Source organism: Macaca thibetana, chromosome 7 (genome assembly GCF_024542745.1).
Source record: "Macaca thibetana thibetana isolate TM-01 chromosome 7, ASM2454274v1, whole genome shotgun sequence".
Lineage (NCBI taxonomy): Eukaryota > Metazoa > Chordata > Mammalia > Primates > Cercopithecidae > Macaca > Macaca thibetana.
The window spans coordinates 57,720,895-57,742,518 of NC_065584.1; the positions used below are offsets into that span (position 1 = coordinate 57,720,895).

Genomic DNA, 21,624 nt, shown 5'->3' on the forward strand with positions numbered 1-21,624 from the left:
GGCAACAAGAGTGAAACTCAGTCTCAAAAATAAATAAATAAAATTAAGTCTTATTTATTTATTTATCTATTTACTTGAGACAAAGTGTTGCTCTGTTGCCCAGGCTCTCGGCTCACTGCAACCTCCGCCTCCCCGGCTCAAGCAATTAGCCTGCCTCGGCCTCCCAAGTAGCTGGGATTACAGGTGCACACCACTGCACCGGGCTAATTTTTGCATTTTTAGCTAGAGACAGGGATTTGCCATGTTGGCCAGGCTGATCTTGAATTCCTGACCTCAGGTGATCTGCCTGCCTCGGCCTCCCAAAGTGCTGGGATTACAGACGTGAGCCACTGCGCCCAGCCTATTTTTTGTTTTTATTTATTTTTTATTTTTATTTTTTTGAGACATAGTCTTGCTCTGTTGCCCAGACTGGAGTTCAGTGGCGCGATCTCGGTTCACTGCAACATCCGCCTCCCAGGTTCAAGCAATTCTAGTGCCTCAGGCTCCTGAGTAGCTGGGATTACAGCTCCGCCACCATGCCCAGCTAATTTTTATATTTTTAGTAGAGATGTGGTTTCTCCATGTTGGCTAGGCTGGTCTCAAACTCCTGACCTCAAGTGATCTGCCTGCCTCAGCCTCCCAGAATGCTGGGATTACAGGTGTGAGTCACTGCACCCGGCCTATTTCTTTTTTTTTTTTTTTTTTTTAGATACGGTCTCACTCTGTTGCCCAAGCTGGAGTGCAGTGGCCCTATCTTGGCTTGACCTTGGCTCAGGAGATCCTCCTGTTTCAGTCTCCTGAGTAGCTGGGACTACAGGCTTGCACCACCACATCCGGCAAAATTTTGTATTTTTTTGTAAAGAAGGGATTTCACTATGTTGCTCAAGCTGGTCTTGAGTTCCTGGGCTCAAGCAATCCACCTGCCTCGGCCTCCCAAAGAAAAATAAGTCTTTTTTTTTTTTTTTGAGATGGAGTCTCGCTCTGTTGCCCAGGCTGGAGTGCAGTGGCGCGATCTCGGCTCACTGCAAGCTCCACCTCTCAGGTTCACGCCATTCTCCTGCGTCAGTCTCCCAAGTAGCTGGGACTACAGGCACCCACCACCACGCTGGGCTAATTTTTTTGTGTTTTTAGTAGAGACGGGGTTTCACTGTATTAGTCAGGATGATCTCGATCTCCTGACCTCGTGATCCGCCCGCCTCGGTCTCCCAAAGTGCTGGGATTACAGGTGTGAGCCACCACCCCCGGCTGAAAAATAAGTCTTTAATGATCAAGAACATCAAGCTTGATTGAAATACTGAACACATTAGTCTAATTATATTTCTATATTATGAATACCAGTTGTTTAAATATATCAATGGTAATTCTTTTTTCCAAGAAAGTTTCTCAAATAGTCACTGGAATTCATTTCAACGAGATTTGCATGGAATTTTAAAAAGTAGGTTTAGCTTTCTGCAGTAATCAAAGCACCCTAAAACAATCATTAAACAGAAGGAAGTCATACTTTTTTTCTCCTACATCTCAAAGCTGTGCAGAACAGCCACATCCCCACGAGTAAGTGGCCCACGCTTGTTTGTTCTCTGGAATTGTTTCAATTACGTTTGTAACTGAATATACATGCATTCTTAGAAAATTAATATGGTTCAGAAGAGGAAATGCTTGTATATTTCCATGATTATTTCTGAGATAATAGAGAAAATGTTTATATGTAAAGCTGGTTCCAGTGTCAGAGTGGTCATTTTGGTTACGGTGTTTGTTTGCCCAACTGCTCTCTCTTTCCAGCTGAAAATTATGCTGGCAGGGAGCCATGCCACAGAAACTCCACCCTGAGGAGTGACTCAGATAATTAGACAAAAGCATTTAAACCTCTTCGAGATTTTTTTAGGCTTCCCTCTTGACACTCCTTCCTCTTAGTCAAAGAATTGATGACTACACATTCTGTGTAGTTAAAGGAAAAAAACTAACACCATTCTTGAATCAATAATGCCTGCTCTCAATTGTCATCTATTAAAAGGTACAACAAATAGTCGGTTTCTTATCACCTTGAGAATATCGAGAATATCTTTTTCACTGAATATGTGTGTGTGTGTGTGTGTGTATATATATATATATATATATATATTTTTTTTTTTTTTTTTTTTTTTGAGATGGAGTCTTGCTCTGTCACCCAGGTTGGAGTGCAGCAGCGCAATCTCGGCTCACTGCAACATCAGTCTCCTGGGTTCAAGCTATTCTCCTGCCTTAGCCTCCCAAGTAGCTGGGACTACAGGCGTCCGCCACTGCGCCCAGCTCATTTTTGTATTTTTAGTAGAGACTGGGTTTCATCATGTTGGCCAGGCTGGTCTCAAACTCCTGACCTCAAGTGATCCACCTGCCTCGGCCTCCCAAAGTGCTGGGATTACAGGGATGAGCCACTGCTACTGGCCTGCTTTTTTTATCCAAGATTCAGATGGTACATGCATAGGTTTGTTACATGGGTATGTTGTGTGATGCTGAGGTTTAGGCCTCTAATGATCCCATCACCCAAGTAGTGAACACAAGTAGCTCTTTAAACCTGGCCCGCCTTCCTGTCTTCTGCCTTTTTGAATCCCCAATGTCTATTGTTCTCATCTTTGTGTCCGTGTGTACCCAATGTTTAGCTCCCACTTAAAAGTGACAATGTGCGGTATTAGGTTTTCTGTTTCTGTGTTAATTCACTTAGGATAATGGCCTCCAACTGCATTGTTGTTGAGGTCAGGGTTGGAATTCAAACATAGTTCTATCTATTTGAGTCTCCTGACTCAAAACACAATGCTGTTTTCCCAAATCAATCCTGTCAGAAAGGAAACTAAAAATTCTTGTTTAAAAAAAAAAAAAAAAAAGGTAAGAAGGGCTGAGCGCAATGGTTCATGCCTGTAATCCCAGCACTTTGGAAGGCCGAGGCAGGTGCATCACTTGAGGTCAGGAGTTCGAGACCAGCCTGGCCAACATGGCAAGACCCCGTCTCTACTAAAAATACAAAAATTAGCTAGGTGTGGTGGCACACACCCGTAATCCAAGGTACTTGGGAGGCTAAGGCAGGAGAATGCCTTGAACCCAGGAGGTGGAGATTGCAGTGAGCCAAGAAGATCCTGCCACTGCCCTCCAGCCTGGAGGAGAGAGTGAAACACTGTCTCAAAAAAAAAAAAAAAAAAAAAAAAAAAGATAAGAAGTATCATATATGGCTTATATGAGGAAAGGAGGTTCTCTTCCATCTTCAATCCTCTTTCCATTCAGTGAATGGCCTTCATAGCATCATACATAGGATGTTTCCAGATCCTAATTTCTTGGGTATTTCTAACACTGTAATCCAGAATCCAGAAATCACAATTTCCTAAATCACTATTTTGATGCTCAGCAAAGTAGCATGGACTCTGAGGTGTATTAGTAGGTAACACTTTAGGTTTTATTAGACTGGGACATGCAGCAAAAAAAAGAACCTAGAAATTACCATAGGTTTGAAAGGAGAAAATTAACATGACTAGGATGTCTAAGCATATGGAAACAATAGCCCTGCCAACCACATTGATTGATTGTTTAAAAAGAGATGTGGTCTAGCTGGGTGTGGGGGCTCACACCTGTAATCCCAGCACTTTGAGAGGCCGAGGTGGGTGGTTCACTTGAGCCTCAGGAGTTCGAGACCAGCCTGGCCAACATGGCAAAACCCCATCTCTAATGAAAAAAAACAAAACAAAACAACAAAAAAAAAAACAGACATGGTCTCACTGTATTGCCCAAGTGGGTCTCAAACTCTTGGCCTCAAGTAATCCTTCCATCTTGATTTCCCAAAGTACTGAGATTATAGGTGTGAACCACCACGCTTGACCAGAAGGCAATTTAGAAATCTTGTCATGCTGGTCTAAAATCCATACTGTATTCATCAAGATACCCAAGAAATAACAAAAGAAAAATATATATTAGTATTTATTCGAAACATTTCCCCTAAGATATCACTACCATATTATTATACTAAGCAAAAAAAAGAATAAAAATGTAATGTTTTAGTCTTTAATTCAAGTTTGTCTTGATGACAAAAATAGGATTTAAGATACTTAAGTTTCTAAATATTAGGTTCTTGTGTAAAATGCATTTACTGTCATAAATCAAGATTACCCATGCGTTGTAGAGAATTAAAAATGTAACCCAATCTTATAAAAAGAGTCCAAGTCATAAAGATAAGCAATCCATCATAAAAGGTCAAGAATTTTTTATATAATATGCCAATGTTTACTTTTGAGGGACCTATCTATCTTTACCCACAGACTTGATCATTAATTACATTTGAGATTTTTTTTTTTTGAGATGGAGTCTTGCTGTGTTGCCCAGGCTGGAGCACAGTGGTGTGATCTCGGTTCACTGCAAGCTCCGCCTCCCAGGTTCATGCCATTCTCCTGCCTCAACCTCCAGAGTAGCTGGGACTACAGGTGCCTGCCACCATGCCCGGCTAATTTTTTTGTATTTCCAGTAGAGACAGGGTTTCACCGTGTTAGCCAGGATGGTCTCCATCTCCTGACCTCGTGATCCGCCCACCTCAGCCTCCCAAAGTGCTGGGATTACAGGCGTGAGCCACCACGCCCAGCACCATTTGAGATTTTTAAAGTTTCAAAAATAAGCCAAAATGCAATGCATTTATTTCAGTTATGGGCTCAGGGTTCCTAAGAAACAATTCATGACTAGGAAAAAAACTCCAGCATATTAAATAGAAATACGATGTGTCAATAGCTACCAGCATTCTAGGTTTATCCTAAGTCCAATAATGAGTCATCAGTTATCAACCTCAAAAAACTTGTTTTAAAAACAGATTAAGAATCACTATTGATTACCTAGAGCTAAATATACATACAAAGATACTGATACATTACCCATATTTTCAAATCACTGCATGTCTTTTGGTTTGAAGAATATACCTACTACTTTTTTCTACTGAGTATTTGTTGAAATAATAAATGAATCCAGCTGGGTGTGGTGGCTCACGCCTGTAATCCCAGCATTTTGGGAGGCCGAGGCGGGCAGATCACGAGGTCAAGAGATAGAGACCATCCTGGCCAACATGGTGAAACCCTGTCTTTACTAAAAATACAAAAATTAGCTGGCGGCGCGTGCCCGTAGTCCCAGCTACTCAGAAGGCTGAGGCAGGAGAATCGCTTGAACCCAGGAGGTGGAGGTTGCAGTGAGCTGAGATCACGCCACTGCATTCCAGCCTGGTGACAGAGCGAGACTCCGTGTCACAAAAAAATAAAAATAAAAATAAAAATAAAAAATAAATGAATCCAGGTAATATTACAAGATTTCTCAAAACAAAAAAGAACCTTATTTTAAATTCACTGATATCAAGCAAGATTTTTCAAATGATTCAACATTAAGCCCTCCAAGTCAAAGCCCCAGAAAAAGGAAAGTTATGGTTTGTAGTCACTGACTCATTTCCTTAGATGATTCAACCTTGTGGCCTTAACACTGACTTGTCTTCCTCTCTCCCTTCCTATTTTAATTCAGAAGGGGGGGAAAATAAAGCTTTAATACTTTAGAGCTAGCTTTTCACATCATAATCTTTTTAATAAGCCAAATCTTTCTACAAGCTTTTATACACTTTTAAAATTGAAGTCCTATTATATAATTCAATGAACAGTGGATCAAACTCAGAACATGCTACACAGATTTTTCTAAAAGTTATTGAAAAAATTCAGGAATTTTTTTTCCACTTCTTAAAAGTGAATAGTCAGGTCAGGTGCAGTGGCTCATGCCTATAATCCCAGCACTTTGGGAGGCTGAGGTGGGCGGATCATGAGGTCAGGAGATCGAAACCATCCTGGCTAACATGGTGAAACCCCGTCTCTACTAAAAATACAAAAAAAAAAAAAAATTAGCGGGGTGTGGTGGAGGGCGCCTGTAGTCCCAGCTACTTGGGAGGCTGAGGCAGGAGAATGGCATGAACCCAGGAGCTTGCAGTGAGCAAAGATCGTGCCACTGCACTCCAGCCTGGGCGATAGAGTGAGACTCTGTCTCAAAAAAAAAAAAAAAAAAAAAAAAGGTGAATAGTCAAATGGTCACTGGCACAAAGATAATTTCATTAAAATGTATGTTTTCTGTTACCATGCACAAACCTCTGAAAATAAGCCTGTCCTTCATCTTGTTTTTTCATGTATTCTTTAAATATTTATACACCATAAATGTTGAGTTCCTTATGAATAAGTTCGTAAGTTTACCTAATACAAAGTCCAAGGCACAAAAATAAATGAAGAGAATTGAACACAAACACACCAAAGGCACGTATTCACATGCCCATGATTGCTGGCCAAATGCATAGCAGAAACAGGATACATCTAGCTCCTCTCCAAGTAAAGGCAAGACAAACTGTAAAGGGTTCAGTAATCACATGGTACTGATGTTGCTGTTGAAAAACAGCAACTTGCAAACAATGCCTTCATCAAGAACACATAGATAGGTGTAGCTCTACTATAATAATATGATGTACCCCTACCTAACAACACAGGATGGGAGACAGCAATAGTTTGCTCTCTGCTTTCCTGCCCCTTGTGCCCCACCCCCTACCTCAAAGTTTTCTCTTCAACCAGGCCCTCAGGTGCTATTGAATAAATAAAGAAGAATGGGCCGGGCGCGGTGGCTCAAGCCTGTAATCTCAGCACTTTGGGAGGCCGAGACGGGCGGATCACGAGGTCAGGAGATCGAGACCATCCTGGCTAACACGGTGAAACCCCGTCTCTACTAAAAAATACAAAAAAAAAAAAAAAGAAGAATGATTGGGGGTTATTAAAAATTGCCAACTCCCTCACTCATTGCAAGGAAGCACCTTCCTCATATACTTCAAATAAGACCCCGCCCCTCCAAAATGTTGCTTTGTCTTCAGGAGCATGCACAAGCACCTGACAAACGGAAAAAATTAGAGAACATACCCTATCGAGAGAAGGTTGAAGTTCAAAAATAACTCTTTAGAATTGACATTAAAAAGTCATTGGGACCTGGCCAGGCACCTGTAATCCCAGCACTTTAGGATGCAGAGGCGGGCGGATAGCCTGAGATCAGGAATTCGAGACAAGCCTGGCCAACATGGTGAAACCCTGCTAAAATTTCCACTAAAAATACAAAAATTGGCTGGTGTTGTGGTGCATGCCTATAGTCCCAGCTACTCGGGAGGCTGAGGCAGGAGAATCGCTTGAACCCAGGAGGCAGAGGTTGCAATGAGCCAAGATGGCACCACTGCACTCCAGCCTGGGCGACAGAGCGAATGAGACTCCGTCTTAAAAAAAATAAAACAAACCGTGATTGGGACCTTCCTTAGTTAGAAAGATTAAGTGAAATGGCCAGAAACTCGTTTGCAGTAGAGACAGGAGGCAGTAGAGAAGCTGCTAATAGGAGTGTTCCAGAAAGCTGGTGACAAGGAGAAGACGATAAATGTTAAGGGTATGATAGCCAGAGGGAGATGTGTGTTAAAGTTTATAAAAACACTTTAAGAGAGTCACTTAATTTTCAAAACATTGTTCAGGTGAGTATTGTAGGTATCGATGGTTGGGGGTGGAGTGCGAAATGAGGAATACGTGCTACTCAGTTTTCTAGAGGTAAGGAAAAATTGCAGAAAGAATTCATTTGAAAAGGAAGTAATCTTGGCGGGGCACAGTGGCTCACGCCTGTAATCGCAGCACTTCGGGAGGCCAAGGGTGGGGATCACAAGGTCAAGAGATGGAGACCATCCTGGCCAACATGGTGAAACCCCATCTCTACTAAAAATACAAAAATTAGCCTGGCATGGTGGCTCACGCCTGTAGTCGCAGCTACTCGGGAAGCTGAGGCAGGAGAATTTCTTGAACCTGGGAGGCGGAGCGTACAGTGAGCTGAGATGGCACCACTGCACTCCAACCTGGGTGACAGAGCAAGACTCTGCCTCAAAAAAAAAAAAAAAAAAAAGGGAGTAATCTTAATGCCCTTAGCTTTTTTTTTCTTTTTTTTTTAATAGTTAAGAGACTCCCCTTGGAATGACAATGTCCAAGTAATTGTAGTCACATTATAATTACAAATGTAGATGATGGTGTCCCCCGTCTCAAAAATGTAGAAAGTGAGCTTATGGTGGCTGTAACTTGATATTTGTCCAGTAAAATCATAACAGTTAGTGATATAGCTGAAACTAGACTCAAAATTTATTTGTGTTTATCAAATAGCCACGGACTGAAATTTAAAAGAATTTCCAATATGGAGGCATCATGCTGGTTAACTTAATCCCTATTTAACTAAAATACAGTTACATTTACTATGAAACCTTCCCTTAATATTTGCAAACTTAGGTTTAATACTTTATCAGCACCAGTTCTGAATTGTAGGATATTTTCTTCCACAGTAATTTAGGAGTTAGAGGAAAAAAATACCTACAGGATAAGAACACGGAGTATAGAGTTAAATAACAGTACACATTATTGAATAAATATTGTGTGCCTGTCAGTGTGCTATGGGTTTTAGATGTAATTCTCACCACAGATCAGCACAATAGGCGGTATTATCTTCCATTTCACACATAAGAAACTTGATTCATAAAAATGTGTTATTTGTCCACGATACTACAGCTAGTAAGTGTACTCAAGCCTAAGTCTTGTTGACTTCAAAACAATACCCTTGAGGAAGAGAGACTCCTAACAAATTGCTGTGTGTGTGTGTGTGGGGGGGTGTGTTTTAAGCATTAAGTCCAGTAGGACATGGTGGCTGTGATTCAACAGATCTGTCATTAATCCAATTTATCTTGCTAATAGAGCCTAGTATGGCACCTGGAACTCAGTAGGCTTTCAGTAAATGCTTGGTGAATAAATGAATCAATATATATACTATAGTCATTTCAAATATTATTTCTTTGGGGAACCTAATTTAAATGTGTAAAATATGGAGGCTGGGTGCAGTGGCTCACGCCTGTAGTCCCAGCACTTTGGGAGGGTGAGGCTGGTGGATCACTTGAGGTCAGAAGTTAGAGACCAGCCTGGCCAACATGGTGAAATCCTGTCTCTACTAAAAATACACAAATTAGCCAGGTGTGGTGTCATGCACTTGTAATCCCAGCTACTCGGGAGGCTGAGGCAGAAGAATCGCTTGAACCCGGGAGGCAGAGGTTGCAGTGAGCCGAGATCGCGCCACTGCACTCCAGCCTGAGCAACAGAGCAAGATTCCATCTCGAAAAAAGAAAAAGAAAAAAAGTATAAGATATATGTTTTATACCAGAGACTTTAGGGTCTAAATTCTTTCTGTAAAGGGCCAAATAATAAATATTCTAGGCTTTGTGGGCCACAGGGCCTCTGTCACAAACTCTGCTGTTGTGTAAAAGCTGCCATAGACAATACACAAATGAATGCTTGTGGCTGTGTTCCTATAAAACTTTATTTACAAAAACAGAACAGTAGGACCAATTTTGTTTATAGGTCATGGTTTGCCAACCTCTGGCCTAGAAAAATTCATCACATCTAAATCATCTCAACTGGTACCCCCTACTATAGTTACTTAAGTTGCAGGGACAGTATGGGGAAAAAAAAAAATCACCCTCTAAGAATGAGCTGTCCAATATGACTGCCACTAGCCACATGTGGCTATGAAGAACTGAAATGTGGCTAGTCTGAATTGAGATGGGCTTTAAACATAAAATACACATTTGAATTGTGAAGATTTTGTGTTAAATAAAGAATGTAGAGCTGAGCATGATGGCACACACCTGTAGTCCCAGATACTAGGGAGGCTAAGGCAAGAAGGATCCCTTGAAGCCAGCCTCGGCAACATAGCAAGACCCCAGTCTCCAAAAAACAAAAAAAGTGTGTAAAATATATCATTATTTCACACTTTGGGAGGCTGAGGCAGGTGGATCATGAGGTCAGGAGTTTGAGACTAGCCTGGCCAATATGGTGAAAACCCCGTCTCTAATAAAAATACAAAAAAAAAAAAAAACAAACTAGCTGGGCGTGGTGGCAGGCGTCTGTAGTCCCAGCTGCTCGGGAGGCTGAGGCAGGAGAATCATTTGAACCCAGGAGGCAGAGGTTGTGAGACTCCGTCTCAAAAAAAAAAAAAAAAATTATTTCAGTCTGCTGACATATTGAAATAATATATTTGATATATTGGGTTAAATAAAACATTATTAAAATTAAATTCACTTCTATTTTTTAAATGTGAGCACTAAAAATTTTAAATTGCATATGTGGCTTGCATTATGTTTCTATTGGGCAGCATTGCTCTAAGAGAATAGTTACAAAAGAGAGAATGCCTAACAGATTCAAACTTTTTCAGCACTGCAGACAAAGTACTTTACCCAATTATCAATGTCTCTCCATTGAAATATGCTATACATCCTGATTTCTACCAATGGTGTTATCATTATCTTTTATGTAAGAATTAAGATCAAGGCCAGGCCGGGCGCGGTGGCTCAAGCCTGTAATCCCAGCACTTTGGGAGGCCGAGACGGGCGGATCACGAGGTCAGCAGATCGAGACCATCCTGGCTAACGCGGTGAAACCCCGTCTCTACTAAAAAATACAAAAAACTAGCTGGGCGCAGTGGCGGGCGCCTGTAGTCCCAGCTACTTGGGAGGCTGAGGCAGGAGAATGGCGTGAACCCGGGAGGCGGAGCTTGCAGTGAGCTGAGATCCGGCCACTGCACTCCAGCCTGGGCGACAGAGCAAGACTCCGTCTCAAAAAAAAAAAAAAAAAAAAAAAAAAAAAAAATCAAGGCCAGGCAGGACGCAGTGGCTCATGCTGGTAATTGCAGCACTTTGGGAGGCTGAGGCGGGCGGATCACGAGGTCAGGAGCTCAAGACTAGCCTGGCCAACATAGTGAAACCCCTGTCTCTACTAAAAATACAAAAGAAAAAAAAAAGTAGCCGGGTGTGGTGGCAGGCGCCTGTAATTACGCTACTTGGGAGTCTGAGGCAGGAGAATCGCTTGAACCTGGGAGGCAGAGGTTGCAGTGAGCTGAGATAGCACCATTGCACAGCAGCCTGGGCGACAAGAGTGAAACTCCATTTCAAAATATATATATATATCAAGGCTGGGCACAGTGGCTCACACCCGTAATCTCAGCACTTTGGGAGGCCGAGGCCACCGCGTCATCCAAGGTCAGGAGTTCGAGACCAGCCTGGCCAACATGGTGAAACCCCGTTTCTACTAAAAATAAAAAAATTAGCTGGGCATGGTGGTGGGCGCCTGTAGTCCCAGCTACATGGGAGGTTGAGGCAGGAGAATCACTTGAACCCAGGAGGCAGAGGTTGCAGTGAGCTGAGATCATGCCATTGCACTCCAGCTTGGGTGACAGAGTAAGACTCTGTCTCAAAAAAAGAAAAAGAATTCAGATCAAAATTGTTAACTCTTTCCTCCTCCACAAGTAACATATTTTACCAATTTATTTCATTATCTCACTTCTTTCTCATTTTCTCTACACTATACTTGGCCCTCATTTTCTCAGCTGAATTATCATCAAAGTCTCCTGAAGGGACTTCTTTCTTCGAACTTCTATCCATAATCTTGATACATGATTCTATACAAAGCTACTAGATACACCTAAACACTGTGACTCTCTCCTGTTTTTATATATATATATATATATATATATATGCATAGAAAGAGCTATATATATATATGCATAGAGATATATATATAAATTTACATACGCAAAAATTCAATGGCTCCCATTACACACAAAACAATATCCAAACTACTTGGTAGAGCTCTTGAGAGTTTCTAAATATATTTTTAAATTTCCGTTTTCAATCTTACCTCCTTTCCTACCATTCAGAGTCAGATATAGGATTGTAGGTAAAATACAGGATGGCCAGTTAAATTTCAATTTAAGCTTTAGTATATAAATTTTTTATATATAGTATATATAATTTAATACATAATTTTAGTATATTGCTTGGGATACACTTGTACTAAAAAACAGTTTATCTAATTGAAATTTAACTGGGAGGCTCACTTCAGCAGCACATATACTAAAATTGGAGCAATACAGAGATTACACGGCCCCTGTGCAAGGATGACACAAATTCGTGAAGCATTCCATATAAAACTTTTCTTAAATCAAAAGAAATCTATATATAAGTATACAAATAATCAGCTCAGTGAAAATTTTAACTTTTCCTATTTTTCACAATGATCTGTAAAATTCACTATCAAGCAATCAAATTTGATTTTTACAGAAGAAAAAAAAAAGTCCGTTAAGCACCTAATACTGTTCTCCACTGTACAGCAGAGTGAAATTATACAGGGACGCACAACTTATTGAAGATAAAATAAGAAAATTATGGGAAATTTACTTAAAGCCAGGTATTTATAAGAGAACACACACCAAAAAAATACTAAGAACATGAGTAAGCACTGGTTCACCTTAGTCACATTCATAGTACAGCAGAGACTAGCTGAATCCAAATTCAGGCTCTTCTACTTATTATCATATACTTCTGTATGCCTCAGTTTTTTCAACTATAAAATGAGAGCCCTATCTCCCAAGGTGGCTGTGAGGATTTAGAGAATTAATACTCATTCAGTGCTTAGAGCAATGCCTGACACATGGCAAACATTCAGTAAATGCTAACTCTTACTATTAGAATATTTCTGAGTTTGATTTCCTTAGGCCTAACTCCAACCTAGGACTTATTCATAAAACTAACTTTTAAAAATAAACACATGGGCCAGGCGCGGTGGCTCACACCTGTAATCCCAGCACTTTGGCAGGCCAAAGTAGGTGGATCACCTGAGGTCAGGAGTTCAAGGCTAGCCTGGCCAACATGGTGAAACTCCATTTCCATTAAAAATACAAAACAAAATAAACAAAAAAAAAATTAACCAGGCGTGGTGGTGCGCCTGTGGTCCCAGCTGCTTGGGAGGCTGAAGCAGGAGAATCTCTTGAACCTGGGAGGTGGAGGTTGCAGTGAGCTGAGATCGTGCCACCGCACTCCAGCCTGGGTGACCAAGCAAGACTCCTCAAATAAATAAATAGATAAATAAACACGTGGGCAGGGCACACTGGCTCACACTTATAATCCCAGCACTTTGGGAGGCCGAGTTGGGTGGATTGCCTGAGCTCAGGAGTTTGAGAACAGCCAACATGGTGAAACCCCATCTCTACTAAAAATACAAAATTAGTCAGGCGTGGTGGCACATGCCTCTAATCCCAGCTACTTGGGAGGCTGAGGCAGGAGAATCACTTGAACCAGAGAGGGGAGGTTGCAGTGAGCTGAGATCGAGCCACTGCACTCCAGCTTGGGCGACAAGAGCGAGACTCCATCTCAAAAATAAATAAATAAAATAAAAAATAAAGACATGCAGAGAAAGCACTTTGGTTTGCCTTATTATAACAAACTTCAAAGATCCAAATTTCTGCTTCTACCACAATGGTTTTTTTTTCCCCTCTCATGCTATAACCTTCTCAGGCTATTCAGCTGTAATGGAAAACAACTTTTATAATCACAAATAACTAGTTTCACATAGGTCTTTCCATGAACTACAAATGTTTTCATTTTTTTTTAAAGCTCATTTGTAAATGTCCTCAATAAAATTTACTTCCATAACTTCTGCTAGATTACTTTGTAGTAGTCTAACAGTTACAGGTTTCACAACTTTGTAATAGTTTAAATAGTTTAAAATATAGATTTCTCATCCTACTAGTAATTATTTAGTATTATTTGGTATTAATATATAACTCTCTAGGCAAGAAATAATCCATGTGTAAAGCAAATTTTCCTAGTTTATATTGGTTAGAGGAATAATACTGGAAGAAACCAAATTATCATGCACCATAATAGTTTCCAAGTCAATAAAACACTTCCCCTTACAAACTTTCTTTGTAAAAATAATAGACTCATGACTTAATTATGGTAATAATGGATAAAAAAGCCACAGTTAAACGATGTTATCTGAACCTACACCAACTAATCTAGGTTATCTGGAAGAAAGGACACTTAACAAAGAATCACATTTAACTTAAATCCAAAGACCAGTAAAACTACCACAAAAATAAAAGAAATATTTAAAATGAAGTGACTCACACAGTTTTAAAGAACTATGTTAAAATCAAAACTGAGAAACTACTGATTTCACGCATTTAAATTCATTTAGAAAAAAAATAATCCAGGTTAGACTACTCAATAACAAGTGTTAGCTCACTAAATGTATAAAATGTGGAAATTCTATGTCACTGTGCCTTTTTTTTTTTTTTTTTTTGAGACGGAGTCTTGCTCCGTCGCCCAGGCTGGAGTGGCAGTGGTGGGATCTCGGCTCACTGCAAGTTCCATCTCCCGGGTTCACACCATTCTCCTGCTTCAGCCTCCCGAGTAGCTGGGACTACAGGCACACAACACCTCGCCCGGCTAATTTTTTGTATTTTTAGTAGAGACGGGGTTTCACCGTGTTAGCCAGGATGGTCTCCATCTCCTGACCTCGTGATCCGCCCGCCTCGGCCTCCAATAAGCGCTGGGATTACAGGCATGAGCCACAGTGCCCGGCCTGTGTGTCCTAAAATTTTTATTAGATTCATTTAACAACGGTCTTTCACATTCAATTGTTCGATTTCCTATATATTTTGATAATGTTTTAAAAATTGGCTTTACATTTGAGGTTAAATGTTTTTCCTAAGAGCCAGATCGTAAATATTTTAGGCTTTTCAGGCCATTACTGTCTGTCACATATTCATGTTTTTTTCTTACAAACTTTACAAATCCTTTAAAAATGTAAAAACTATTCTAGCACAGTCCCTATAAAAAACAGGCTGCACCCAGATTTGCCCTTGGTCAGTTTTCCCACCTCTGCTTTACACTATACTAATTATCTTTCTGTGACTATGTCAATTATACCAATATTGACATTTCCTTCAAGTATTTGCTCAAACATCACCTCAATGAGATCTTCTCCGAACACACCTACCTGTTCCCTGATATGTGTACATACATTATATATTGTATAACATATAGCATATAACCTAACAGATTTTTACTTATCATCTGATCTTTGTTCTCTATCCCCAATCCTCCACTTAAGTTCCATGAATGCAGATTTTTTGTTTTTCTTCACTATCAATCTCCTGCACCTAAACAGTGCCAGGCATTATTAGTGGGCTCTCAATAAAAAAAATCTACCCTCACACTTATAAAATAAATACTATGGACTAAATATGTATTCTACAACAAATGAAAGATACTCGCCGGGCGCGGTGGCTCACGCCTGTAATCCCAGCACTTTGGGAGGCCAAGGTGGGCAGATCACGAGGTCAGGAGATCAAGACCATCCTGGCTAACATGGTGAAACCCCCTCTCTACTAAAAATACAAAAAAAAAATTAGCCAGGCGTGGTGGCAGGCGCCTGTAGTCCCAGCTACTCGGGAGGCTGGGGCGGGAGAATGGCGTGAACCGGGGAGGTGGAGCTAGCAGTGAGCCAAGATCCCCCGCCACTGCACTCCAGCCTAGGCGAAAGAGTGACATTCCGTCTCAAAAAAAAAAAAAAAAAAAAAAAAAAAAAACAAAGATATTCAAGGACAAAACAAATACTTTCATTTTTAAATTTTTTCAAGTAGTCATAAAACGTTTCAAATAAAGGGGTAAAAGTTAAAAAATTTTATTTTCCCACAAAATGAGGTTAGCTCCTAGTCTAATTCTCTTGAAATTTACCATTACTTGAGTTATATTTAATTGCAAATTTGTTTTAATTCCTAAATCCCTCTCCTTTAGTGGAACTAAAACAGGGCAAACTACCTCAAACTCTCCAGACTTGTTCTGCCTTCTTTGATCTCACCTGTGTGTTCCCTGCCTGTTCAACTCACTAATCTAGTCTGGCAACTTTGGTTTGGCAAAGCAAGAAGTTGCTTTGCCTCTTCTATGGCTCCATCTCCCAACATTCCATTTTTGTAAACTCTAATACTGAAACCTTTACTAATCCTTACCATTTGATTAAAGCAAAAGGCTAGATACTATTGAATATTATACTCCAAATATATTATGTTCAGTGACTAATCACTTAAAAATTTCTTATAATTGCTGTATGTGGTTTTACAAACACAGTTTTTACCTATAAGGAAAGATACAAGACTTACCTTACTTGTAATCCTGATACATATTTGGCAAGGTATTAAGAAAATAACTTTTGGAATTTTATAAGCTCCATCACCATTCAGATTATGGCTACTGTATTTCTAAGCTTATATTAAAGCATAAAAACTCATTAATGGGGAAAATATTTTCTACTGCTAGTACTGACAAATTGATACTTTGTCACAGTATCTTAACCACAGTACTAAATACATTAATAAATATTAACATAGGAATTAAATCATACTAGAGATCACATGAAGACATTCTAAAATCAAACTATAAAAATTGCTGATATAGGAGGATAGGCTTACAAGAATGTCTTTCAAACTCTTTTATCCAACAAGTTATTCATCGTTTTCTTTCTTCCGACCTTATCCTGTATACTACTTTACATTTAAATGAATACAATTTTGCCATTTCTATAGGACAATTTGACCTCTAAAAGAAACTTTAAAATTCAGAAGTCTATAAAGAATTAAGACCTGAATTTAAGACTCAAGGCCAATTCTTTAGACACAATTCTGTACTTCTAAAAATGCTAAGGTTGTAATTTGGAAAAAACAGCAGAATAAAGACTGCTATCGGACCTCAAATTTTAAAAACTGTTTAACTGTTGTGTCCTAAACTATCAATCAGATTAAGTTGGTGGAACTAAAACAGGGCAAACTACCTCAAATAGCCAGCATTTACAAGAACCAAATTGATCTTTTTTGTTCTTACAAAAGTCAGGTAACTTCCAAATTAAGTCACCTTTTACCATAAACCCTGGAGAATAACATGGCCCAACACACCACATGTCCCACTTATCTAGTTCAAGCGAGTAACGTAACGTGAGAAACTGCACTGTGTAATTCCTTTATTTTCTGCATATTAGTGCTTTACCAACACTACAACCATAAACACAATTCCAAGTACTGTACTTTTTAGTTTGGGGAGATCACAGTCTACAGACTCATTTACTTATATTAAACAAGATTAACCTCATTCAAAACTTACTGCAGTTTATAAATTCACAAATACAGAAACTGATGCAATTAAACAACTTCAGGATCTTATTTTTTCAATTCTTAGATTATAATTTTTTCTGCAGGCTGTAATTACCTGCTCCAGTCACCAGTGGTTATTGTTCAATTTAACTACATCAATTATAAACCTTTTATATTCTTAAAGAAAATTTTAAGTGAAAATTACAATTTCTTACCAAAAGGTTTAGGGTTTTCCAAATTTCAAATATTTGCTTCCCCCTCCCCCCTTTCCAGTCAAACATTTCAAATAAACTAAAAATAACCACATCTCACCTGCAACATTCAATAATAGCAATCACTTGATGTATAAAATTTTAACTATGCCCCCAGTTATTTTAAGACACAAAAAAATGGCTGCCTACCAATCTGTCTTCACAAGTTAGAAATACTACATTTAAGATTTAACATGAGGGTTTCAAGTTTCCTCCAGTTTAGGCATTTATACCTTTGTGCTTGTTTTGTTTCAGGATGTTACTATAGCATTGATATTGGATAACCCATATTTATATACCTTAAAATGCAATCATTTAAAACACTAAGAATTACATTTATGGTGGAGCTTTGGGAATTTTAGAAAGCAACCAGTATTCTTAGATGTGTTTATCAGCCTCATTTCTAGAGCTATTTCTACTAAAGTGAAACTGAGAACTTCGTACTTTAGTTGCATCTTGAAATCAAAAATCCCTCTGCACCAACAGGAGCCTACATGAGAATACCCTTTTGCATCTGCTTTAAGTAAAACGTCTGTCAAGAGTTTTACTTTGAATAGTTCATTTTTTTTATAGTCTTACACTTCTCATACATCTTTGGTAAAAGCTCCATTACACAATATGGCCAAAGCGTGAAGGACCAATACTGTCCAACTATACCATGATATCCCGCTCAATTTTAGTTTTCAGACACCCTCATAAACAAAACCCACTCCACCTTTTCCTGTATACTGCATTTGCAGTCTACATTTCTGAAATTCCCTATTTAATTCCTTGAGGATCACTAAAATTAATCCTTAAGGTTATATAGGAACCAGATGCTGCTTTACAATTCTGCATCAAGCATTAACATTTGGTTCAAAATATTATCATAGTGGTCGCAATCCAGTTACTGGTCCTAACCAGCTAACCAAGTAATCTTGTTAGGATCTGGATATCACCAGCGAGCACACTGCTTACATATGAAGAAAAATAAGTTTACATTCATTGTCATCTGTAGGTTCTTTCTCTTCATCCTACGTCCCCTTTAATAGTCATCCCTCAAGTCTACACATCATTCATTCATCACGCTTCCTTCCTTAAAGGAGACAGTGTACTATTGAACCAACAGGATATCTTCATTATTTGCATGAGTTAATCCTACAAACAAAATTAAATACCTTTTTTATAAAACATCTTTTCCAGTGTTCTAATTGATGGAGATGTGGATCACTCATCTATAAAAATGACTTATAGCTTCAGCTTTATCAGTTGCTATAATGTGAAAACAGGAATGTGTATTTTTTTCAACTAGGTAAAAGGTGCATATAATTTGAATTGCTAAATGCTTTATTAATGAACAAAGTAAACCTTTTAGTAATTTTTAAGTTACTGGTCTCAGGCGTTTGAAACAAGGTCAAAGTATACATTCCAGTTTTGCCCAAAAGTCACTTAAAATATCTACAAATGTTTAATCTGTGTGTGGTATACACCATTATTGCTCCAATTCCTGGAGTCTATTTTTAAAGTTTAAAAAAGAGGGAAAACAGCAAAGTGACTAACTTTGCAGTGGAAAAAAAAAGTGTCCTTCATGGGTTACACTTTCATATTTTTATGCAGCGTTAAGTTAGCTACCTTGTGGGGAACTTGGGTTTTATTCCTACTCATGCATGATGTATGTTTCAGAACTTATTTGCTGACATTTCAGAGAACCTCTTACATTACCTGTTTAACATACTGAGGTGCAACTGGAACATATTACAATGATATTACTCATTACTCGCCACTGTGGGCTAAGTTTACTATACTGGTCTTAGATATAAAAGGTCACATTTGAAATTACTAAGTTAGAACTCATAAGGAAGGGGGGAAAGGCCTTAAGTATAAAAGACAAACGGCAGTTTGATTAAGCAATAATTTTCAGTTTACTAGATGAAACAGACTTGCAACATAGTCTGCATGAATGCAAAATAAGCCATCTACAGCAAGTGATAAGGAAACTGGGCAAAAAAGGAAAAAAGCATACATAGGAAAATGAAAGATTCTCTCGAAATAAAAAAATCAAACTATTATTACAAAGGACTTTACCAGGAACTGCTGTATTTCCCCCATCCCATCTGCTGGAAGTCAATAAGAGCATCTAGCAACTTTGTGTTCATGTCAAATGTCAGATCAGAGCATCCTAATGCAAAGCCAAAAAAAAAAAAAAAAAAAAAGAAGAGAAACAAACAAAAGAGAAAACCCCCAAGCCCCCTCCCCCCAAACTGTAGAACAGTAACTCCAGAGTTCAAATTCAAAAGAAGAGAAAGTGGCAATTGAAAGAGGTGATGGTGGCGATAATCCTATGAATGGGTTTTTGATTTCTCTCCTTCCAGGGGATGGGTGGAGAATGCTCATTAAGATTTGTAGTTAGAGGTTAACCATGTGAGCCCCTCATAGAGTCCGTCCCCTGAGGTGGCACAGGAGGGCTGCACATACCAGTTCCTGTCCCGAATCCGGGTCAGGCCCAGTTTCTCCTGGATCTCGTGGGGTTTCATGGCATCAGGCAGGTCCTGCTTGTTGGCGAAGATGAGGATTATGGCGTCCCTCATCTCCCGGTCATTGATAATGCGGTGCAGCTCCTGGCGAGCCTCATCGATGCGGTCGCGGTCGGCGCAGTCCACTACGAAGATCAGACCTTGGGTCCCAGTGTAGTAATGCCGCCAGAGCGGCCGGATCTTGTCCTGGCCGCCCACATCCCATACGTTGAACTTGACATTTTTGTAAGTCACCGTCTCCACGTTGAAACCCACAGTGGGAATGGTGGTCACCGACTGGCCCAGCTTCAACTTGTACAGGATTGTTGTCTTGCCGGCCGCGTCCAGGCCCAACATGAGGATCCGCATTTCCTTGTTCCCGAAGATTTTGGATAGCACCTTCCCCATCGCGTCGGAGGAGCCGGGGCCGGGGGCATTCAGGTGTCCCGGGTCCCGTCAGCCAACAACGCCGCCGCCGCCGCGAAACCGAAACGAAGCCTCCCGGCCGCGAAGGCGCCTTTGCGGCCTGCGTGGGAGGTGCCTCCTAAGGGCAGAGGCCCAGGACTGCCGCTCACTCGCGCATCACCGACCGCACAACTTGATTCCTCCACTCGCCGCTGCCACCCGGGCCCTGAGTCTGCGCCGGGAGCCGCCGCCCTGCTGAGGCGCGGCCCGGCCCGGAACTGCCCTTCCCCCCGCAGGCGCCGCGCGAGCGCCGCCGCGGTTCCCGCTCCTCCGCCTTCCTCTCACCCCGAGGGAGAATGCGGCCCTCCGGCCCGCCCGCCGGCCTGCAAACACTGGGCTCACCACCGACCCAGGACACCCGAGAGGCAGCACGACTCCGGGGCCCCGTCAGGTCATGGATCCTCGCGGGAACTCGGTACGCTGCCTGCAGAGAAACAGAGAGGGAGAGGGGAGTTACCGCCAGAGATCCAGAGAGGAGTGAAGACAGAGGTGGCCTGCCTTTCCAGCTCGGTGCAGGGGGTTACCTCCAGCCGCCGCCCCGAGCGCGGGCTCCCTCCGGCCTCCAACTCCTCCTCCCAGTTCTGCCGCCGCCGCTGCCGGAAAAGGCGCCGAGGAAACCGCCTCACTTCCCCTCCCAACCACGCAGGCGCAGCAGAGGCCGACCGTTCGGACAAGAGCGACCTCTGTAAGGAGAGCGGCCCGCGCGCCTAGCGTCATGGGCGCCACGCGCCGGAGGGGCGGGGCTACGGCGTCTCGGAGGGCCCGCAGGTGCGGTTGGCCCAGAGACCTGCAACCTCGGACTCTGACCGGCGCCCACCTGTGGCTCTTCTAGCGTCTCCTTCCCTGTTTTTCTCTTCTGCGCTCTGCCCTCCCCTGCCCACCCGAACCAAGGGACAGATCTACTGGGGGGGCTCCACAGGGTGGGGCCCAGGGGCAGCCCACTCTCTCCACGAACAGAGCTGCCTCCAGGCCTGTTCCCAGACCTCGGTGCCCGCCAGATGCTCTGCGAGTTCCCTCCGCCCGCCCCAGCCTTCGCGCACCCTCCGCGCACCCTCAACTTCCCAGAGAAACTCTGTTCGCTTTTTTTTTTTTTCCTTTTTCTCATCCCCTTCTTGGCTTTCTTTATCCCTTGAATTTTGTGTGTTTTCTGAAAGACACGTGGGAGGCCAGTGTCTCGTGTGGAATCTGCCAGTCAGTGCAGCGCTTTCGGGGAGTTGAGTTTACTCTGTAGCTCTTTTGAATGTTTGAGCCCTGTCTGCCTATAGGTCTCGTCAAGACCAGCCCATGTTTCTTAAAAACTGCAGTATTTATCAAGAGTTCCTGTGCCTTGCCGCGTTTTCACCTTTTTAGAATGCGACATCTGTTCATCTTTAAATATCACTTTATTT

The 21,624-nt window shown here is 41.2% G+C and overlaps 1 protein-coding gene and 1 pseudogene across 1 annotated transcript; one reads left to right on the plus strand and one right to left on the minus strand.

Moving 5' to 3' along the window:
- The first annotated feature begins 11,931 nt into the window (after nt 1-11,931).
- On the plus strand, nt 11,932-12,030 carry LOC126960219 (uncharacterized; annotated as a pseudogene).
- A 4,851-nt stretch (nt 12,031-16,881) lies between these two features.
- Nucleotides 16,882-20,189, minus strand: ARF6 (ADP ribosylation factor 6). Its single transcript, XM_050796950.1, has one exon. The coding sequence runs from the start codon at nt 20,177-20,179 to the stop codon at nt 19,652-19,654; it is 528 nt and encodes a 175-aa protein (XP_050652907.1). The 5' UTR covers nt 20,180-20,189; the 3' UTR covers nt 16,882-19,651.
- Nucleotides 20,190-21,624: the final 1,435 nt, after the last annotated feature.

Coding starts and splice junctions, on each gene's coding strand:
- ARF6 (XM_050796950.1), bottom strand. CDS start 20,179: ATGGGGAAGGTGCTATCCAAAATCTTCGGGAACAAGGAAATGCGGATC.